The sequence below is a fragment of the Ailuropoda melanoleuca genome, chromosome 7 (assembly GCF_002007445.2).
Source record: "Ailuropoda melanoleuca isolate Jingjing chromosome 7, ASM200744v2, whole genome shotgun sequence".
NCBI classification, from domain to species: domain Eukaryota; kingdom Metazoa; phylum Chordata; class Mammalia; order Carnivora; family Ursidae; genus Ailuropoda; species Ailuropoda melanoleuca.
In genome coordinates, this window is record NC_048224.1 from 89,556,452 (window position 1) to 89,577,185 (window position 20,734).

The 20,734-nt window shown below is 36.0% G+C and overlaps 1 protein-coding gene across 5 annotated transcripts in view; it reads left to right on the top strand.

The window, feature by feature from the left end:
• Positions 1–20,734, top strand: part of VWA8 (von Willebrand factor A domain containing 8) — a 344,886-nt gene that overhangs the window by 200,899 nt on the left and 123,253 nt on the right. For 4 of the 5 annotated variants that reach the window (XM_034665237.1, XM_034665239.1, XM_034665240.1 and 1 more), the window contains 4 exons: positions 1,491–1,626; positions 4,201–4,320; positions 7,196–7,401; positions 8,670–8,821. In XM_034665237.1, the coding sequence (XP_034521128.1) occupies positions 1,491–1,626; positions 4,201–4,320; positions 7,196–7,401; positions 8,670–8,821 (614 nt within the window). The remainder of the gene's footprint in view (positions 1–1,490; positions 1,627–4,200; positions 4,321–7,195; positions 7,402–8,669; positions 8,822–20,734) is intronic. The other variant, XM_034665238.1, reaches the window with a different exon arrangement.

Sequence of the window (20,734 nt, forward strand, 5' to 3'; positions counted from 1 at the left end):
GCTATATATTTTCTCCCTCTTTTTATTTTTTTAAAGATTTTATCTATTTATTTGTCAGAGAGGGAGCACAAGCAGGCAGAGCAGCAGGCTGAGGGAGAGAGAGAGAAGCAGGTTCCCTGCTGAGCAGGGACATGGGGCTTAATCCCAGGACCCTGGGATCATGACCTGAGCTGATGGCAGACGCTTAACCGACTGAGCCACTCAGGTGCCCCATCTCCCTCTTTTTAAATTCAGTTTATTTTTACCCTAAAATTAAAAAGAAAAACCCTTACCAGCTTTTTTTTTTAGAATATAAATATTTGTGGTAGAGAGAATAATCTATTTATCAATCTGTATTTCTTTAAAATTATTTGCCAAAACTATATAATGAGAAAATTTATTATATGGTTCATTTTATGTTATGAGAAATTTCTTACTATTAAAAAAATAAGCTTTGGGTTTACATTTAAATTCATTGAGCATTCCCCCTATCTATCCTCTTAAAATGTTTTTAAGAGGTTTTCCTAGCTTTTACCTTTCTCTTCATAGTGTCGCCATTTATTCAGACACCTAAGACCTAGAGCTCTTTCCTCTTTCTCCTTTCCCTACTTCCCATCTAACCAGTTGCCAAGACTATAGATTATACCTCCAAAAAACTCTCCAGATCAATTTAGTGCTTTTTATTTCCACTTTTGCATGCCTCCTCCTCTAAAATCAGGTCCCCCAAACCACTTTTTTACCAAATTATTAGGGTAATCCCCTTTTAGTCCATTTGCATATTGCTGCTGGGTAGAACGCCGTAAGGTGTAGCTCCAAGCTTCGTTCCTGTCATGCCTGAACTCATAGATCCTTATGAATCTATTATTTAATGACATAAGTACATATTTCTTAGTCTGGCAATCAAGTTTTTAGTAGCAGAGGCCTGATCTACCCTTTCAGACCCTGTTCTCTCTTCTCTTACGTTTAATCCCTGCTTCAGCGAAGATAGACTACTCATACTCACCCTTCCCTCACTAAGCCTCAGGATTTCTTGAGTTTGACCGTTGATTCCCTTTATCTTGAATACCCACTTCACCATCCATTCTGATCTGTTAAAATCCTACACTCCTTTAGAGCCATAACAAATGCAGTGGTCTAATATGCACTCTTGATTGTGATGTCTCAATCTTCTTTACTCCCGTGGCACTTTTATTTCTGTATTTGTTGTACTTGTTTTAAATCTCCCCTACTCTAGGGTGTAAAATACGGACATCCCCAACATAGGAGTAATTATGATGCTAAGGCGAAATAAAGTGATTCCTGCAGAGTTAACAGTTCAGTAACAATGTGAAGCTTTTGGTGGAGATCCATAAGTTTTGTTTCCAGCTCTGCTACACACTTTCTTTGTGGTAGTATATCCATAAATTAAAATAAAACTAGCTGCTATTATAAACCCAAAGCAATGAGTGATAAAAATTTTAAAACATTTGCTCCCATTTTGTTTGTTTATAATAAATGTTCTGTCTTTAAAGGTTAAAGCAGTAAAGTTGGGTCATGTTCTGGTGGTAGATGAAGCAGACAAAGCCCCAACAAATGTCACCTGTATTTTAAAAACTCTAGTAGAAAATGGAGAAATGATTCTAGCAGATGGAAGACGCATTGTTGCAAGTGAGTATAAAAAAGCTTTCATTACATGCAAATTTCACATCTTTGGTATCAAACCACACACTTGGCTGACTACTTGTCTACAAAAAACAAGCATAAGTTCACTATAACTGAAGTTGTCTGTATTGACAGTCATTTATAAAAGTCTGTTCTGAATCTATCTGAATCTGAATCTATCTTTATTTCACATTTTTATCGTCAGAGAGCACCTTTGAAAATTTCCATAGTAGTTTTAAGACAAATCAGCTTTGTATTTTTTCTACTCTGAGAATACCAACTATAATCCTTATATTCATTTCTCCATTATTTTGTGCAACTTATTTTCTTTTGTTGTTATCTGGATTTTTTAAAAGCTCTAGCATGTTTCTATGACTTATAATATTAAAATTAATTTTATTGTTAATAATTAGAAAAAATTGCCAGGGATTTCATTATATATGTATATTTGTCATATTTTTGTGTGAATCAGTATGTGTGCATGTCTTGTACACACACACACACCCCTAGTTTTGGACTGTCTTCTTTTATTTATTTATTTATTTATTTATTTATTTATTTATTTATTTTTCTTGTTGTTAGGAAAACTGTAGATCAATGAATCTCATCAGTCTGTTTAATCTATAAAGACAAATTGTCAGATGTAACGTGAGAATATTTTCTAGTTTCTAATTTAATTTTTTTGTGTGATGAAGACTTGGACATCTGTAAGTAGCTGTTGAAAATGTATATAGCCAATAGCAGGGTGACCAAACAAATTGAGACTAATAACTAAAATCTTCAGTGTTTTAAAGAGAATATGTGAAGAAAACCCCATTAAAAATGTACGGGTGCATCACCAGAGAGGTTCTTAGACATTATCATTGGAAGATGGCCATTTCCAAGCCTAGGAAAATAGCATAAAATATAACTAATATAAATATAAATAATAAAAGTATCCTAACATGTCGACTTCATAATTAATTTATGGGAAAAATGAGAATTTGAGTTAGACAGCCTGAATACTATCTCTTAGAAAGATCATTCAGACTCTCAGGATTAGAATTCTGCCTGCCCTTTTTAGATACATCTTGAGAACAGTGAATGGAAAACAAGAAAGAATTGCTGAATGAAAATTACAGTTGAAGAGTAATTATATCTTGGTGACCGTCTACATTTTCTAATACAGTTTTGAAGAGTAATCAAGAAGAAAAGGAGTCATCCTAATTTTTAAACTCCAATATAATTGTGTACAACATTTTAAACACAAGAGCCCTTGAAGCTCTTCTAAACATGGTTTCTTAAAACATCACTTCTAGAGCCATATTCCATTTTCTTTCCTTCTTAAGTTTTCATTTTTTATTGCTATTTTTATTTTAATTAGCTAATTAAATTTTGCCTGTGAAGCATACCCTTTTATTTACCACAACTAAGATTAACAGGGATCAAACATGAAGATTATTGATTGTATTTAGCACATGAATATACGGCATATTTGAAAGATTATATTAAAAAGGACAAGTGTAAGTTCTTACAGACTCATCTCAAATAAAATTGCAGGTGCTTCACAGCTATCCTTTTTAAAAGATGGCCAGCCTAAGGCTGGGATTTTCTTTTTTTATATAAAGGCTTTTTAATTTTTTTTTTAATTTTAATTTTTATTTATTTATTTGACAGAGAGAGACAGCCAGCGAGAGAGGGAACACAGGCAGGGGAGAGGAAGAAGCAGGCTCCTAGCAGAGGAGCCTGATGTGGGGCTCGATCCCAGAACACCAGGATCATGCCCTGAGCTAAAGGCAGATGCTTAACAACTGCGCCACCCAGGCGCCCCTAAGGCTGGGATTTAAATAAGCCGAGATGACAAGTATTCCTTCTTAAAATAACCACAGTAAAGTTTTTACCAACTGAAATTATCATCTGGACTAGCAGTTCTATCTGAAATGTACATCAGTCAGTAGAATGTGATCTTTGGTTTCTTTACTAACTTTTAACATTTGCACAAAGGAAGCTTCCGTCAACTTGCAATTACTTATTTTAAGAACTAAGGTAGAATCCTTTAATTGGGAATAAATCAACATTGCACTAACAAGCTGACTAGGTGCCCAAGGCCTTTATTCTATGTTAAGTTTCAGGACAGGTAATCTAAACCAGGAATCACTCCTTAGCTGCATAACAGCAGGCAAAGTGATACAGCTACTGATCTCATGAAATCTAAAGGACGTTTGGATTATCCTTTGTGTATTTGGATTATCCTTCGTTATGGATTCTTATCTTTTTTTTTTTTTTAAGGAATAATAGCATCTCAAGCCAAGTTTCAATACTGCAAGACAATATTTGGACAAGTTTGCTTTTTAGATATACATTGAATTTACATAAAAATACAAGTCCCTGTAAAATTCAGTATATGCTTTATCAGTATTCTGTTCTTAAGCAAACTTTCTCAAGAAAGTTTTTTCCTGTAACCAAATTGTGACAACCAGATTTTTAGAGTTTTTTATGATTGAACAGCATGCCTGCTTATATTATTTTAAAGGCTATCACTTGATATTCTTAAGAATTATTAAATATGAATAAAAACTAAATAGGAATTCTGTTTTTCAGATTCTGCTAATGTTAATGGAAGAGAAAACGTTATTGTGATTCATCCTGATTTTAGAATGATTGTCTTGGCCAACAGACCTGGATTTCCTTTCCTAGGCAATGATTTCTTCGGTACTTTAGGTAAAAACAGTAATGAAAACAATAATAAAAATAATGGCACTGACAGTAATAATATTGTCTTAGTAACAGTGCTGAAGTGGCTGTCACTGAATGCTACTGTGTTCTGTGTCGTCATCACAACCAGCTTGTGAGAGCATTTGTTATCCCCACTTCAGAGGAGAATGTTGGATAATCAGAGAGATGCTTTTTTTCTGGAGTCACTTAGGTGAGAATATTAGAGCTTGGCTTCATATCAAAGTCTCTCTGATTCCAGAGCCTGTTTACTCAAACAGTTGTACTATACTTTGTTGTTTAGGGCCTCTTAGAATAAAACACAAAATAAGGAGTAGTTTGTAGTGTTCGGTTTTGTCATATCCCCATAACTATGACAGTTTGACCAGCTCTGAGGACACTGATTTGCGTGGCTCAGAGAGGCCCCGAGACAGACTTCATCATCAGGAGCCTTTTAGAAGGACTTCTCTTCTCTATAGCCAGGAGGTAATTCTGGGTACTAATAATTCTCATACACAGCGTGAAGTAGACTCAGTCTCCTAGTAGGATTCTTGACCTGGCAATTCCATCAGTGAATTTATGCAAGAGAATTCCCTGTGCAATGATTTAAGTACAAAGGTACGCAATATAGCGTTGTTTACGGTAGCCAAACAATGGAAACAACCCGAATGTCCATCCAAACGGGACTAGATAAAGAAATTCTATTATATCCACACAACAGAATACTATGCAGTACTTGGAAAAAAAAAAAAAAAAGAAAGAAAGAAAAGTTTACCTATGCTGAATTAAAAAAACAAAAACAATCCTCAAGATATATTTAGTGAAACAAATAGCCATAATAGTAGTCCATCATTTAAATTAATAAAAAAAAAAGACAAGAGGGAGAGGTATACATAAATATGCTTGTCTATGTGTAGAATTTCTACAGATCACTCAGTATGTCTCCCACATCCTCTTATCTCTCGGATTTCATGTCCATTCTGTTCTATGATGCTTTTCCCATCACTCATTCTTTTCCAGCCACTCTGCTCTCCTGCCTCTTCCGTGAACATCCGAGGTACGCTCCCCTTAGGGTCTTCCCATTAGCTACACCCTCTGCCTGGAATGCTCTTCCAGCACCAGTAGCTGCATTTGCTCGGAGTTCACCTTCTCAGCAAGGCCGACCTGCTCACCTCCCCCTCCATTACCATTTCTAATGTTCTATACTGTGCTTTTCTTTTTTTTCCTCTCCGAAACATACAGTTTCTAACATTTATACTTATGGTTCATTGTCAGAATATAAACTTAATGAGGACAGGGATTTTTGTGGTTTTGATCACTGATGTATATAAAATTCCTAGAATAGTACTTAGCTCATGGAAGATATTTAATATTTATTTGATGAATGAATGAATGAATGAGGGGTTATCATTTTACATTAATGTTACATTGGATTTTTGGCAAAAAACATATACTTCATGTTTGTGTTCAAATGTGTTTAGTCTGAGATACGAGCTTGAAGTTATCATGGCGTGCGCTTTATTCACTTTTATAAATATATAATAATCATAAATTATGATTTGAATGATTTTTTTTTTTTAAGAGAGAGTGTGTGCATGAGCAGAGGGGAAGGGGGAAAGGGAAAGAAAGAATCTTAAGTGGGCTCCACCACTGAGCCCCCAGCACGGGCTCAATCTCACAACCTTGAGATCACGACCTGAGCCGAGATCAAGAGTTAGACATTTGGGGTGCCTGGGTGGCTCAGTTGGATAAGCGTCTGCCTTCAGCTCAGGTCATGATCCCAGGGTCCTGGATTGAGCCCCTGCGTTGGACTCTCTGCTCAGCGGGAGCCTGCTTTTCCCACTCCCTCTGCTGCTTCCCCTGCTGTGCTCTCTCACTCTCTCTGTCAAATAAGTAAATAAAATCTTAAAAAAAAAAAGAGTGCTTAACCAGCTGAGCCCCCCAGGCACCCCTATGATTTGAATGATTTCTAAGAATTAGAAAGTTCTTTCTAAAATAAACATATTAAATAATGCAAATCTATTTACTTTAACTTCTTTGACCCCTGGTCCCTTGGATTGTGAATCAGTAAAATTACATGAACTTTTAATATGACAAATCCATCTCTCTTGAGCATAGATTATACTGTTCTAGGATAATCTCAGTTGCCTAAATTACAGTTGAAATATTTTGTGTTTCTATATTCCTCTCTCTTAATTTTAGTTTAGACATTGTCTCTGAAGGCTTACTTCTCCAAAACTAACTTCCAAAGTGTATTCTAGCAATCTGCATAAGAAATAAACTGTGTATCAAGTGGTGATACTAACTCCCCCTTTTTGGTACACATAAAGAAACATGCGTATGAGATAGATGTCTGTAATTTCTGAAAATATTCAACATGTGTTCAAGTTAAAAACGCAGTCTCAGAACCATATGAAGAGTATCCAACGAAAAAGGAATAAATCACCGAAACTCTGTGTTTGTATGTATGCATTTTTACAAAGACTAATCCAGGGATGGAAGAATAAATACACTGAGCTGTAATCCTGGTGCCTACGGGGGAGGGAGTGGGATCGGCAGAGACACGGGGGGACTTCTCTTTTTTGGCTTTTTTATTTGAGTATCTCCCAGTGGGATTGTATTCAAATATTACATCATTTTTTAACAGAAATAAATCTGTGAAGAATAAACCACACATAACTCGGTTTCCTTTTCTTTTGCTTCAGTCATTTGCTTTCTTCTCTATACCAATCTGTTGTGGGACAGGCTTTCTGTGCAGTTTTACACATTTAAAAATAGAAGTTATTTGGTGAACTAACAATGACCCTAAAGGGTCATTCTGTATTTCCTATGGCATTATAATGGATTACTTGCATGCTGAATGTGAATCTCTTTTCTCCTATAGGTGATATTTTTAGCTGCCATGCAGTTGATAATCCCAAACCCCATTCAGAGCTCGAAATGCTCAGGCAATATGGACCAAATGTGCCTGAGCCCATCCTTCAGAAGCTTGTGGCTGCCTTTGGAGAGCTGAGGAGTTTAGCTGACCAGGGCATTATTAACTACCCTTATTCTACCAGAGAAGTTGTCAACATAGTGAAGCATTTACAGGTATGGCACATGCCTGTGCATAAAGGTTTAAAAGAAAACATCAATCTTGTTTTTGTTTTTGTTTTTTTTAGACTGCTTAATGTATATGAGGTCTTTCAATTTCTAAGATATAATACTGATTCAGATGGTATAATATGAAGTGTTTGTAATCTAAATTTAAATCTGGAAGACTGACAAACAGTTAATGTTTGTTGTTGTAACAAACATTTATGTTAAGTTGTTGACTTAGGCAAGATTCTATGCCATGGCCATTACCAAGGATTTGGGTAATTTTTTAGGGTAAAGGAAGACAAGAGAGTGAGACAGCAAAGAAGCTTCACCACTGTTCGACTTTATACAACAAGCATGTGGATCTGAGTGAAAAATATTTCCATTTTGAAAACAAAAGATGTGGAAATAGTAAACTCAGTAGGAACTAACACTATTTATTATATGCCCATAAATACTGCAAGAAAGTTCTGTAAGATAGAATAAATGGACAGGGAAATGCAATTCTCTGTAGCCAAGGACAATGTGTAGTCCAGCTTGGTAAAGAAAGCAAAACACCCAGGCCAGTTCTACTTTTATAATAAATTATGGCCTCTGAGCGAAAAGTCACAATCCAATGACTCTTGACCTCTGGCCTATCCCCTAAGGAAAATCTAGAAAGGAAAATAGAAAGCTTCATTCTGCATATTACACCACGAAAAGACAAGCTCAGATCCCAGAGCCTAAAGAAAATCAAGACAGAGCCGATAGAGGACCCAGAGGACACAGCCAGTGTCCATCTTGCTGTTAGTAATATTTTTCTTTCCCTTTTCTATGACCTATTTATCTATTCACTGTACTTTCTATGTTCTTCTCTTCTTTTCTTGATCCTTTATTTTTCCTTTCATTTATTCATAGACCTGTGACTTCTCTAAATACTTCTGTATAGATATTCAACACTGCTCTATCTTTTTAAGAAGGAATTTTTTATTTAGCCAATCTACTACTCACTTTAAAGGCAGTGGAAGTCACCAAACAGGATCTGAGCACTGATTTAGCATTTGAGAGAAGGAACTATTCCCCCTCAAATTCTAATATTTATTTGAAAAGAAAAATATTAAGTTATGAGAGCAAACATTAAAAGGAAAATGTATATATTCCTCCTATCTTGTTACCTGACAAGGCTTATAAATTTCTGCTAAAGTTTATTCAATCATTATTGTTCTATCAGTTTTATAAATCTTTATAATATTGTATATTTTATCACATGTGTCATAAGGGAATTTTTTTTCTTAATACAGAAATTTCCCACTGAAGGTCTCTCCAGTGTGGTTAGGAATGTGTTTGACTTTGACTCCTACAACAATGACATGAGGGAGATTTTGATTAACACTTTGCACAAACACGGGATACCTATCGGAGCAAAACCAACCAGTGTGCAGCTGGCGAAGGAGTAAGGCAAACTCATTATTGATCAAATACTCTTGGGGGTTACTGTTCTGATTCTTAAATGGTAATACTTCTGAATCTGCTGTTACATACTGCTAAACTGGCATGGGGTAGAAATTCCATGAGTAAGCTTTTCACATATATGTTGCTATTTGCTGGCTGGATTTCAGTCAAATAGCATTATTTATAGGCCTGTAAATTGAGAATTTTAATTATTTTGAATGTCCCATGAGTAGATGTAATATAATCAAATAAAGGGAAATATTTGTTTCTTTAACAGTCTCTGTCCTTTTGTCGAATTACTATGACTCTCATTATTTCCTAATCTAGTGCAAAATCATGGTACAAAAATGAGAACTACATAAAGGGATAATATGTATTTCGTTAAGATCATCTTATTTATGTCACCACATATTTTTATTATCGTTTTCTAAATTTATAATCATATTAACTTAAGAGAATGTTGGTTACTTATTTCAGCTCAACAGATTTAAGAGGTAGTGAAAACAAGTGGGTTTGTTTCATGTAGGCCAATTGCCTTCCTTTTATTCTGTAATTATAGGCTATGTACTTAATCTTAGTAAAGAATCTTGCGAATATGTTGTTTACCAGAGAGATAGCTGATATGGTTTGTAATTAAGTTAGGCAAATTCACTAGAAAACAGATTTAGATATGTGTCACTCAATTGGTAATGCATTTAATGCTTTCTTTTCTATAAAAAAAAATAGTCAATTACCATAATTCTCAAGGGGCAATAATTACTTTTAAATTATTATTTAAATTTAGTCTTATATAGGAGGCACTCTCTACCTTCCTTAGAAAAAAATTGTTACGTATAAATTAATGATTAGTCCAGCTATACACCCACACATACATATATATACACATATATATCCTAAGTGTATATATCATCCTTATTTATTTATTTTTTGAAGTTATTATAAAAACTTATCAGAATATATACACGGGCGCCTGGGTAGCGCAGTCGTTAAGTGTCTGCCTTCGGCTCAGGGCGTGATCCCAGCGTTCTAGAATCGAGCCCCACATCAGGCTCCTCCGCTATGAGCCTGCTTCTTCCTCTCCCACTCCCCCTGCTTGTGTTCCCTCTCTCGCTGGCTGTCTCTCTGTCAAATAAATAAATAAAATCTTAAAAAAAAAAAAGAATATATACAAATAAAAATAAATTGTTAAAGCTTTAGCAATTTCTTCTAGGACTCTTAAAGAGAAACAAATATTTCCCTTTTATGGTAGAAGCACAAGATGGAGTTATGTTTGAAATCATCAGTGAATTGGTTTATATTAATGAATGAGTAAATTTTCTTGAAAAGAGTCATTTGGTGTCAGTTGCTAATACGTACAATTTTCTCTAAAATACTGTTTTACTGATTGATTAGCAGTGTTTATAGGCATTTTGAAACTGGTTTGCTAATTTAATAGCATACCTTCTATATTAGAGAGTTCAAGAAATTATCTTTAATATGCAAACTTCTATAAGTGCTCATGTTTTTTACTTTTTATGAACTATATCTTTATTTTCAATTAGAAATAATATAGTTTTTATTACCATTAACAAATTTCTGTAGAGTCCTGGCTTCTTGGAAACCAGGCTTATGCTTTCAAAATAACTTTTTTTGGGTGCTTGAACAACTTGAAATAAAAATTAAAATACGTATTAGTTGGTAAGATCAATCAGAAGAAAATGGTTGGCATTTTAAGTTTCTAAGGAAGACAGCTAAAATGGTTTAATTTATTCATTACAGTCTTCAGTTCTAAACTGAAAAATTCTTGCCATGGCAAGTTAATTCCAATTCTAGTACTTGTGAGTGGAAACAGTACATTGAGCCTAGAAACAAGATGGTCACACTCATGCCTAAGATGGGGATGGAAACAACTAGTTGTCCACCCACTACATATAGCTAAAAATAGACTCATAGAGGAGTGAGTTTTCCCTTGGGTTGGAGATTATAGACTACAGGTTTGCACATTCACAGCATTTTTTCCATGTCGGTAAATTGCAATGACTAGGGCAGCTCAAGAGTAGTGATGTCATTTCGTTGCCCTCTAAGTGAAATCCACAGGTTCCATACGTCTATTTCTGTTGAACAATCAGTCCTGTACTTTGGATGGGATAGCATGGTAAGTGACAAAGTAATGGCCTGGGAATTCAACAGTTAAGTCACATATTCAACCTGTGTGCCTGGTCAGTGATGGAGAAACAGATCTTAGCCTGTTGGTAAAATGAGGGCATTTTATTATAGATAGCATAATTATATCAGACAGCATCTAATTAGTATATGTTTAACAATGGAAGGGGTGCATTTAACAATAACTGTAAAAAGAGATATAAAATAAAACTGTCGTAGTGAGGCCAGAATATAGGGTCATTTTCATAAAGTTAATAAGGTTAATTTTATTGATAAGATTGCTTCCTATTCTAACATCATTTACATTTTAATATAATCTTAATTTTCTCTCCTTGCAAAAACAAAAGCAATAAGAAAGGAGTGATCCTAATGTTTTCTTTTTTTCTTCCTGGAGTAGCACGCTGTTGATAGTAATCACATAGACATCTGAAGTTTTAAGGTTGTCCCCATGTGGTCTTATGATTTGCTTTGACTTTTCTAGCGCTTTTGCTAAACCTGGTGCTTCACTAGACCTTTTGCTGAACCCGTTCTTCCAGGCTGCTCCTGCCCATCTCTGCATATACTATGTCAGTGAGGAAGATCCGCACTGGGCTTCTGTTCCTAAAAAAGAAAGACAAAATGTTTTACTTACTGTTAATATCATTTTGCCCTGAATGAAAAATCCTTGCTACAGCCTCTTAATCTTGTTCTGTAATCCAACCATAGTGTTTATTGGATGGGAGCAAAATTACACTGAGTCCAGAATAAGGTGTTCACATTCACACTCAAGATGAGAATGGAAAAATAATTGGCCACCCACTATACATAACTAAAAAGGGATGTAAGGCAGACATTGTAGAAGAAGGACGTTTTCACGTGGGCACAGATGATACTAGAGCACTGTTAGAAGACTTTATTTATTTGAGAGAAAGAGAGAGAGAATGACCAGTGGGGACGGGAAGAGGGAAAGAGAGACAGAGAAGCAGACTCCCTACTGAGCAGGGAGCCCTACTGTCCCCGGATCCCTGGATCATGACCTGAACAAAGGCAGACACTGAACTGACTGAGCCACCCGGGCGTCCCTAGAGCACCGTTTGTACCGTCTTCTACAGCACCTTCTTCCTCAGCTGCAATCAGGATATGTTTTGGCTATTTGATGATGTCCCATTCCTGCTCTTTGGTGAATTCCCAGAAGAGATGCTGTCACTTCCCCTTTTGTTCTCCTAAAGAGTGCAGCATGGTACCTATCTCATAAGGTCCCTGCACATTTTTAAAAGGCCCAGTGTCCTATTATGAGGTGAATATGACTTATCTTCTTTACTAAACCTTTGCTAAACCTGGTACTTTTAGGCTGAGTCTTACTGGTGATAGTTATCTTACCACGCTTGTCATGTGTAACACAGCTCTTCTTCCTGATCTATAATATATTCCCAATTCTTAGTACTGAGATCAGAATCGGCCACCTACACCCCCACATTACATTGGCTCTTCCCACTAGTACTCCCTGAGATTTTGTTTTTTGTTTTGTTTTGTTTTATTTTGTTTTATTGTTCCCTTTTAAGTTTCTGATACACGAGATAGGTTAGGCCAAAGAGATGACAGACATCGCCGAATAAGGAAGCACACTGGGAGAAATTTAGGCAGAGACAGAAGGATTTGGGTTAAAATGTGAGCTTCTAAAAAAGATAATCTGAGCTATTGAGTTTCAGATGTTGTTGGAGGGAAAGATGAGTGCACACTCACAATTAGTTGTAAAGATCCAACCAAAAGCATATCAATTATCTACTGTGGTAGAGATAGGTAATGTATTTCAAAGTAAAGTTTTCTTGTTTTTCCTTAAAATGAGCTTTTATTTTTAAAATTTCTTTTATTTAGGAATAAAGATACTACTAGCACATTGGTTCTTCTAAATTTAAAAGTGTGTTTCAGAGTAATTGATGTCTAACACACTGGAGGGAAGCATTTGTTTTAAAGGGGAAAAAAACCTTGTTTTTTGTAACATAATTTTAAGTGACTTTTACAATATTTTATCTTAAATTTATATGTCACTCTCAACTTCACATTTCTTAAGATGAGAGAATTATCATTTCATAGATTTATAGTGGAATATGATTACTTTACCTCTAAACATATTAATAATAACAATAGTAATAATGGTAATGTAAACAACTTATAGATAACTATGTGCCCAGCACATTTCTGATCACTCTCTTACGTGAATTTAAATAATCCTAACAAACCTATCATATATGATGTTATATATATATATATGTATATATATATACATACATATAATATTAGTATTGCATTTTGTAGATGAGGAATTTGAGACAGAGAAGTTGTATCAATTGCTTAAGGTCAGAAGGCTAATGGGGGCAAATACTATACATATACATAATTTTAATTCCAATTCTAAGGATAAATGAAGGCAGATTGATAGGCAAATTACAATTCGGAGTTACTCTTTGTATACTGAAAATTACAGAAATTTGTTTAAAAGGGCCCTGAGATTTTAGGTAAGCAACTTGGAAACATCACTGACTATGATGTCATACATGTGTAACTCTTCAGAGTTATGATAGATTCAGATCTGGGGGGAGGGTAGCCCCCAATGATATTTCACAATGAAAAGTGAAAAAGTGGATCAACATAGACTTTTGGCACAACAAAGAATCATTTGAGAGACCTCTTCATTCCCAGTTAAGTTTCCTTTTTTTTTTTTTCTCGGTATAGTGAAGGATCGTGAAATAAAATACAAGGTAATTCATTTAGAAAGATAAAAACAAACTAGAAAACTCTATTTGGCTGCCATATATAAAAAATATACTGTCCATTATTGCTTCCTGATTTGGAACACAAATCTAATTTATGGAATCTTCTCAAAGGTTATGGTCATTTTTAAATAAACATTCAGAGAAATTACCCTCTGAAGTTATCATTATGTGTTTTTCTCTCCCTGTCTTCCCTAGGAGACATACATGTCTATAAAATATTTAAATGACATCTTTCTTACTCTAAATTCTTTGTCCTCAACTCTGTTGATTTCTTTTTTTAATTGTGCTTAGTTTATTCTTTTTTTTTAAATAACATATAATGTATTATTTGTTTCAGGGGTACAGGTGTATGATTCATCAGTCTTATATAATACAATACCCAGTGCTCCTTACAATACATACCCTCCTCAGTGTCCATCATCCAGTTACCCCATCGCTTCACCTCCCTCCCTTCCAGCAACCCTTAGTTTGTTTCCTATAATTAAGAGTCTCTTATGGTTTGTCTCCCTCTGGTTTCGTTTTGTTTCATTTTTTCCTCTCTTCCGCTATGATCCTCTGCCTTGTTTCTTAAATTCCACAGTTTATTCTGAAGCTAGTTTCTTTTTTTGTGTTGGTTTGTTTATTTTGTGGTTTTTGTTTTTTGTTTTTCGTTGTTGTTGTTGTTCTGAGAGAAAGAGCACCAGTGCAGGGGTTGCAGAGGTAGAGAGAAAGACGCTTAAGCAGGCTCCACACCCACAGCAGAGCCCTATGTGGGGCTCGATCTCACAACCTGAGATCAGGACCTGAGCCAAAATCAGGAGTTGGATGCTTAACCAACTGAGCCATCCCAGTGCCCCTTAAGGTAGTTTCTTTTTTCCCCAAAGCATTGATTGCCTATTTGTCACTGGCAAACTACCTATTATCTACCAATCATTTATTTGTATTAGCCAAGGGGAATAAAAATTTGAGGAAATCGAAAAGGTTTTATATGTATTTCCTTGTGATGTACATTTACTAAGTGAAGAATGACATCCCATGTATTTTTAAAGTAAATAAGCAAAACGAAAATTAAAACACTTGTAATTTTACCATCTGGAGATAACCGTTGTTAATTCCTATAGATCTTTTTCATGTGATTCTGTGTTATTTCACGCACTGAGAATTTTTTCTTTCCAGTTTTTTTCTGAGTTTTTTTGTTAATAAAAGAGACATTTCTCTGAAAGGGGGTTCTTTTTAAAAGAACCTCTTCCAAGCTTATTGAAAAAAAAAATACAGTTGACCCTTGAACAATATGGGGATTAGTCGCACCAACCCCTCATGCAGTCAAAAATCCTCATATAACTTTTGACTCCCCCAGAACTTAACTAATGGCCTACTGTTGACCAGAGGCCTTACCAGTAACATAAACAGTTGATTAACATGTTTTGTATGTTATATGTATTATTACTGTATTTTTACACCAAAGGAAGCCAAAGCAAAGAAAATGGTATTACAGTACTGTACTTACTGTATTTATTGAAAAAAAAATCTGCATATAAGTTGGACCCATGCATGTCAAACCCATGTTCTTCAAGAGGCAACTGCATAACTGTAATGAATTAGATTTGAGCATGTATAATCCTCCTTCCCCAACCTCTCTTTTCCTGCATTCTTTTTCCATTCTTTTTGTTCCTTGAGATTTTGGGCTAACTTATTCTTTTATTCTAAGCTTAATGAACAAATTCATAATCCATATAAAGTGTTCTCATAGAGAATACAGACAATACTTTGTGTATCAATACTTTGTGTCTTTATACATTTGTTTAAATATGATTATCATTTTCAGACATATAAAAATGCTGTTGCCATAGACTGCCCATCTAAAAATGACTGTTACATGTGACTGCATTTAAAAAGTGTCCCATAGTTGTTGAAGAAGCCCTATTGGAGTCTTGTAATTACTCTTCCAACATCCTGTTGACATCTGTATTCTCTCTCTGCTTTCAAATGCTTTCTTGAATTTTTTTTAATTTCATTTTTCAGGCAAAATAAGGTAACTTTGAATTAATAAGGTCTAGGTCCGTATTAGTCAATATTTTTTTAAACTTTTTTTTTTTTAAGTGGAGCCCAGCACAGGGCTTAAACTCACAAACTGAGCTGAAGACGAGCTGAGATCAAGAGTGAGACACTTAACCGACTGGCATCCCAGCCAATATTTTTATTAAACTTCTTAAATAAGTTCACGTTTTAAACAATTTAATAATACAGTGGTAGCTGTTGAGAATAGTTGCCTTTGAGAGAGGCCCCGGAGTAGAGAAAGGAAGCTCCACTTTCTGTATTGTTTTAATATCCTAACGCGTATTATTTTCTATATTTTATTTTTTAAATGTTCACCAACTATCTAGGCACTGGAATTATTCATTTTGTTTTCTTATTTAAATAAAATAAAAATGATGAAGAAAAGGTCTATTCTGAAATTGCTCTATTTGGGGATCTTCGCCTTTGGTACACCACACTGCAATGCCTGCCTGAAGGGTGGAACATTGGCAGCCTTACCAACAGCAAAGGAGAAATCACGTTCACCAGACATTTCCATTGCATTTCAACACAATATAAGTAAATTTATGCATTGGTAGACATCAACGTAAATATATCAAGTGAGGGAAGACAGCACTTTTAAAGCAGCAAAAATAAAAATAGTTGCGCGTATTTGCAGACAGAACAGCTTCATCTACAATAAATGTCTTTGAAAGGGTATCTGTGTAGAATTGGTTTTCTGTGTTAAAGACTTATCCTGTGTATTGGAACATCAATAGCAGCTTCATCTCTGACCAAAACCAACTTTTGGGTACCAGAGGCATCACAGAGAACATTCCTACTGGGGCCTCTCTTTGGAGTAATTTCATTAGGTTTTAGTTTTGAAAATAGGAATTATTATTGGTTTACTGTTTATCGCATTAAATTAAGACTTTCTTAAGAAAGTTTTGTGCTTCTTCCATTTTCCAAACTATTGTATGCTATAATTTTCTTTTTATATTCTTGGTTTTTACAAATGAGTTCATGGTACTGATCATGGAGTTCTAAGGTGTACGATTCCACTCTGAGTGATGATTTACTTTAATTTCATAAAAGAGCTCTTAGTTTTCAAAAGTAGTAAGATTTACATAATGACATCACAGAACTATTATGAGCAGAAGGGTAGTATTGGGTTTTATAGTTTCATAGCCTTTGCCCCATATCCTCTTGGTATTTTATAAAGGAGCTTCACAGCCATTTCATTTGCTTTCAACTTCTTTATGAAGGTGCAGAAAAAGTTTAAAATATAACCATTCTACATAGAAATCATTAAGGTCTATGAATCTTCTTTCATACTCACCTTAAACCGTCTCACAGAATTATCCTTGGATTCCCTTAAGCATTTGCAAGTGATATCTGTCACCTGCCTACATAGAAATTCCCAGTCTCCACCTATAACTCTTTGAAATACACCTACAAAGTAGATTGCATCATTTATTGAGAGTCATGTAGTCAGTATGCAATGGGGGAAGAATGCTATGGTAGTTTGCAACTTGTCATTGAGACTAGAAACAAGTAGGTGAAGATATTGGCAGTTCTGGTGTAGCCAAGCATTCATTTATTTAACAAACATTAAGGGCATTTATGTGGTAATATGATGTGGCTTAAAATGGGGGTTCGGAGCCGATGGCCGAGAAAGAATTCTTGAGATGTCTTCGGTGCAAAAGGTGGCGTTATTAAAGCACAGGGACAACACCCATGGGCAGAAGGAGTGCACTGTCATGAGGAGTGGCCCAATATATACTTTCAAGTTGGGAGGGGGTTCGGGAGAGCACAAGCCTCCAAAGTATTTTGGAAACAAGGTTTTCAGGATCCTAAGGAGGCTAGCTATTGTTAGGAAAAGGTCATTTATTACTGTTTAGTAAACCTCAGTCAGGGGACCCTTCAGATGTCTATCAGTGGGCCATATGTTTAGAGGATGATTGCTAACATGTATCTTGGATGGTAGAGATAAAGGAAGTTTCCAAAGGAATTTTTTTTTAAAGATTTTATTTATTTATTTGACAGAGATAGAGACACCCAGTGAGAGAGGGAACACAAGCAGGGGGAGTGGGAGAGGAAGAAGCAGGCTCATAGCGGAGGAGCCTGACATGGGGCTTGATCCCATAACGCCGGGATCACACCCTGAGCCGAAGGCAGACGCTTAACTGCTGTGCCACCCAGGCGTCCCCAAAGGAATTTTTATATATTAAAGAAGACTTAGAGGATTCTGGAGGGGTCGGGCTAAGATTGCCTTTTGCCCTTAGCCAAGTGTCAGCATCCAGGCAGCTGAGCTCCCAGAGAAAGGTCACGCTGCCTATTTCAAAGACTTGTCAATGGGATGTAGGCAGTAAGGAAATTTAATTTTTTCTTTTGCCTTTATTTCTCACATCAATACACACTAAGTAAGGAGTCAGAAATATAAAGGTGAAGAAGTCTTCATATCTGCCTTCAAGGAGGTCACGGTGCATTGGGGAGGCACCCAAGTAAAGAGTGACTTGTGTTATGTTAGAGCCACACTAGAGAGAATTAGAGAGGTAGGATTGCTGCCTTCTGCCTTGGGGGAGAGTCAGGGAGGATTAACCAGGCCAAATGCTTAAGGGATTACTAGCCCTTCTCCAGGCAAATAAAGAAGAAAACACTTCAAGCAGAAACAGTTTTAAGAGGCCACAGTGCATTTTGGAAACTGCAAGTAGTTTGGTGACTCAAACAAAGGGTGGAGTGCGGGCATGCCTTGTGATGGGGCTAAAAGGGAGAGAAGAGTCAGAGGGAATCCCAGAATTTGACTCCAAAAAGTACTATGGTCAAATGCGTAATTTTAGAACGATTCGTTTGGGTTTTTTTCTTTAAAAAAAAAAAAAAAAGGCAATGAAGCTGACAGCAGGAAGACCTGTCTGGAAGCAGTCATCTGAGTGATGCTCAGTGAGGGCCGGCTTGTGGCAGTGGGAAGGAAAGGAGGCCCAAGAGCCAGAGAGATTCCAGTGGCAGAGTGGATGGATTCTGAGTACCAGAGTGTCAAGGATTCAAGTAAGATGTAAGCCTTACCCTTGATGAATTCATCTCATTGGGAAAATACATAAACTATCAACCTTGCTATGCAATGTTATATTCAAAGTGCTATTTCAGTAGGGTTATCTCATCCTATGAGTCCTTCTTGTGGGAAATAGCAGAGGTTTCCTGTGGGGGATTGGAAGGGTGGGGAATTTCCAACTGGGAAAGATTCAATCTCAGGCAGTCTTGATGCAGATAATTAGAAAAGGGAAGAATTTAAGGTTAGAAAATAATAAGATGTGGTTGGGAAAGCAGATGGCAGAAAAAGAGAAGTTTTTGCAGTAAAACTTGAAGAAAGAGGAGAGAAAGGAATCCCAGGCCCTAGAACCATACTTTGGCACCTTCTTCGAGGAGAAAGAAAGCCAGAGATGGGCAGAACAAGCTGACAATGTCTGCTCTGGCACAGAGGGACTTGAGGCACCAGCACTAAGACTACACAGGGTCATTCTGAATATTGGGGTGCATATTTGAGAACTGTCAGCCAAGAATAGCAAGTTTCCTCAAATCTTTTTCCATCTCATGCATCCAAATTACTCTTCATTTCTATGACGTCAGCAGGACCTAGGTGGCAGAGGAACACAAGTCTAAGAAAGTGAAAGCCATCATGTCTAATGCAGAGCCAGGCAAAGACAGGAAACACACCTACACAGACCCGTTGTGTACACATCATTTGCAGCAAAACAAAATTAACTGGCCAGCAACATATGAGATTATGGGGCAGGGAGATTCAGAAGTTTCTAGCAAACAAGGGAGGGTAACTGGGAAATAGTAATATCCACTATTACTTATTTAGAGTGTTTAAGGGGCTTTTCTATTTTCTCTTTTTAAGTATGCTGACTTTTTATTTTAGTAAATATAAATATTTGCAAGGGATTCACTTCTGACTTTGCTCTCGAAAACTTGATTCTCTGTCAGGCCTTAAATTTGAAAATTGCAAATGCTACAGAACTGTATCCTAAGAGTTTCTAAGAGTTCCAAATGTGCAAATTTCCATGGAAACCTAGAAGAGCAAGAGATTCATCCTGCTCAGAAAGAAATATGGGCAAGAGATGCAAAGGGAAGTGACACTTGAATTGGGCTTTAAAAATGAGAAGGATTTCACCAACGAGGCAATACCAGAGAGGAATTCTGGGAAGAGGTAATAGCCTCTTGGAAGCACGAAAATGTGTAGCTTGTTCAGGAAGAACAAGTAGCAGTTCAAAGTGGCTAAGGCTTAAATTGGCTGTAGAGTAAGAGGAAGGCATAAGAGCCAAAAGTGGAAATATTTGTCAGGGTTATTCTATGAAAGGCTCTAGTAAACTCAGTTGGACAATCCAACCTAATTTTTACAAGAGGTTCAATTTAAAATATTAGGAGTGAGTGAGGACTGCTAAAATTGGAGTTGTTATTTTTCTTCTCCAAGATGGTAGTAATTCATGAAGTTTTGAGAGTTGGTGGAACTACCCTGAGGGGTTCCACTATTCCTGTGAAAATTAGTTCTTGTGGTAAGGAGATGTTTTAGGAATTGTTGCTAATAGGTACATCAACAACTTCCAATTGCATAATGCCCCTAGAAAGATCCAAATCTTTCTCATGTGTTTCTTTCAGACTCCAGAAATAGTATTGGCACAAGTTCAGAGAAGGCAGAAATTTGCCAGAACATACTCTTTAAAACCCCAGATCACCTCTTTATGGAAACAATCTTAGACAAATCTCTTGCATGTCATTCAGACTCAGCTTTGGTGTCCATATGCATCATGTTATGAATTGTGTGCCTGCTTAGAAAAAAATTATTTTTGCTTCCTATGTAATTTGACCTGAATCATAATTTTGGTATTCACCTTTCTTTAAGTTAAAACTTTTACTTCCAGATCTTTATTAATACTTCCACGGGGGATTAAGAAACATCACAACATATGAATTGAAATACTTCATTGTTTTAAAAAACATAAATTCATGAATGACATTGAAGATAA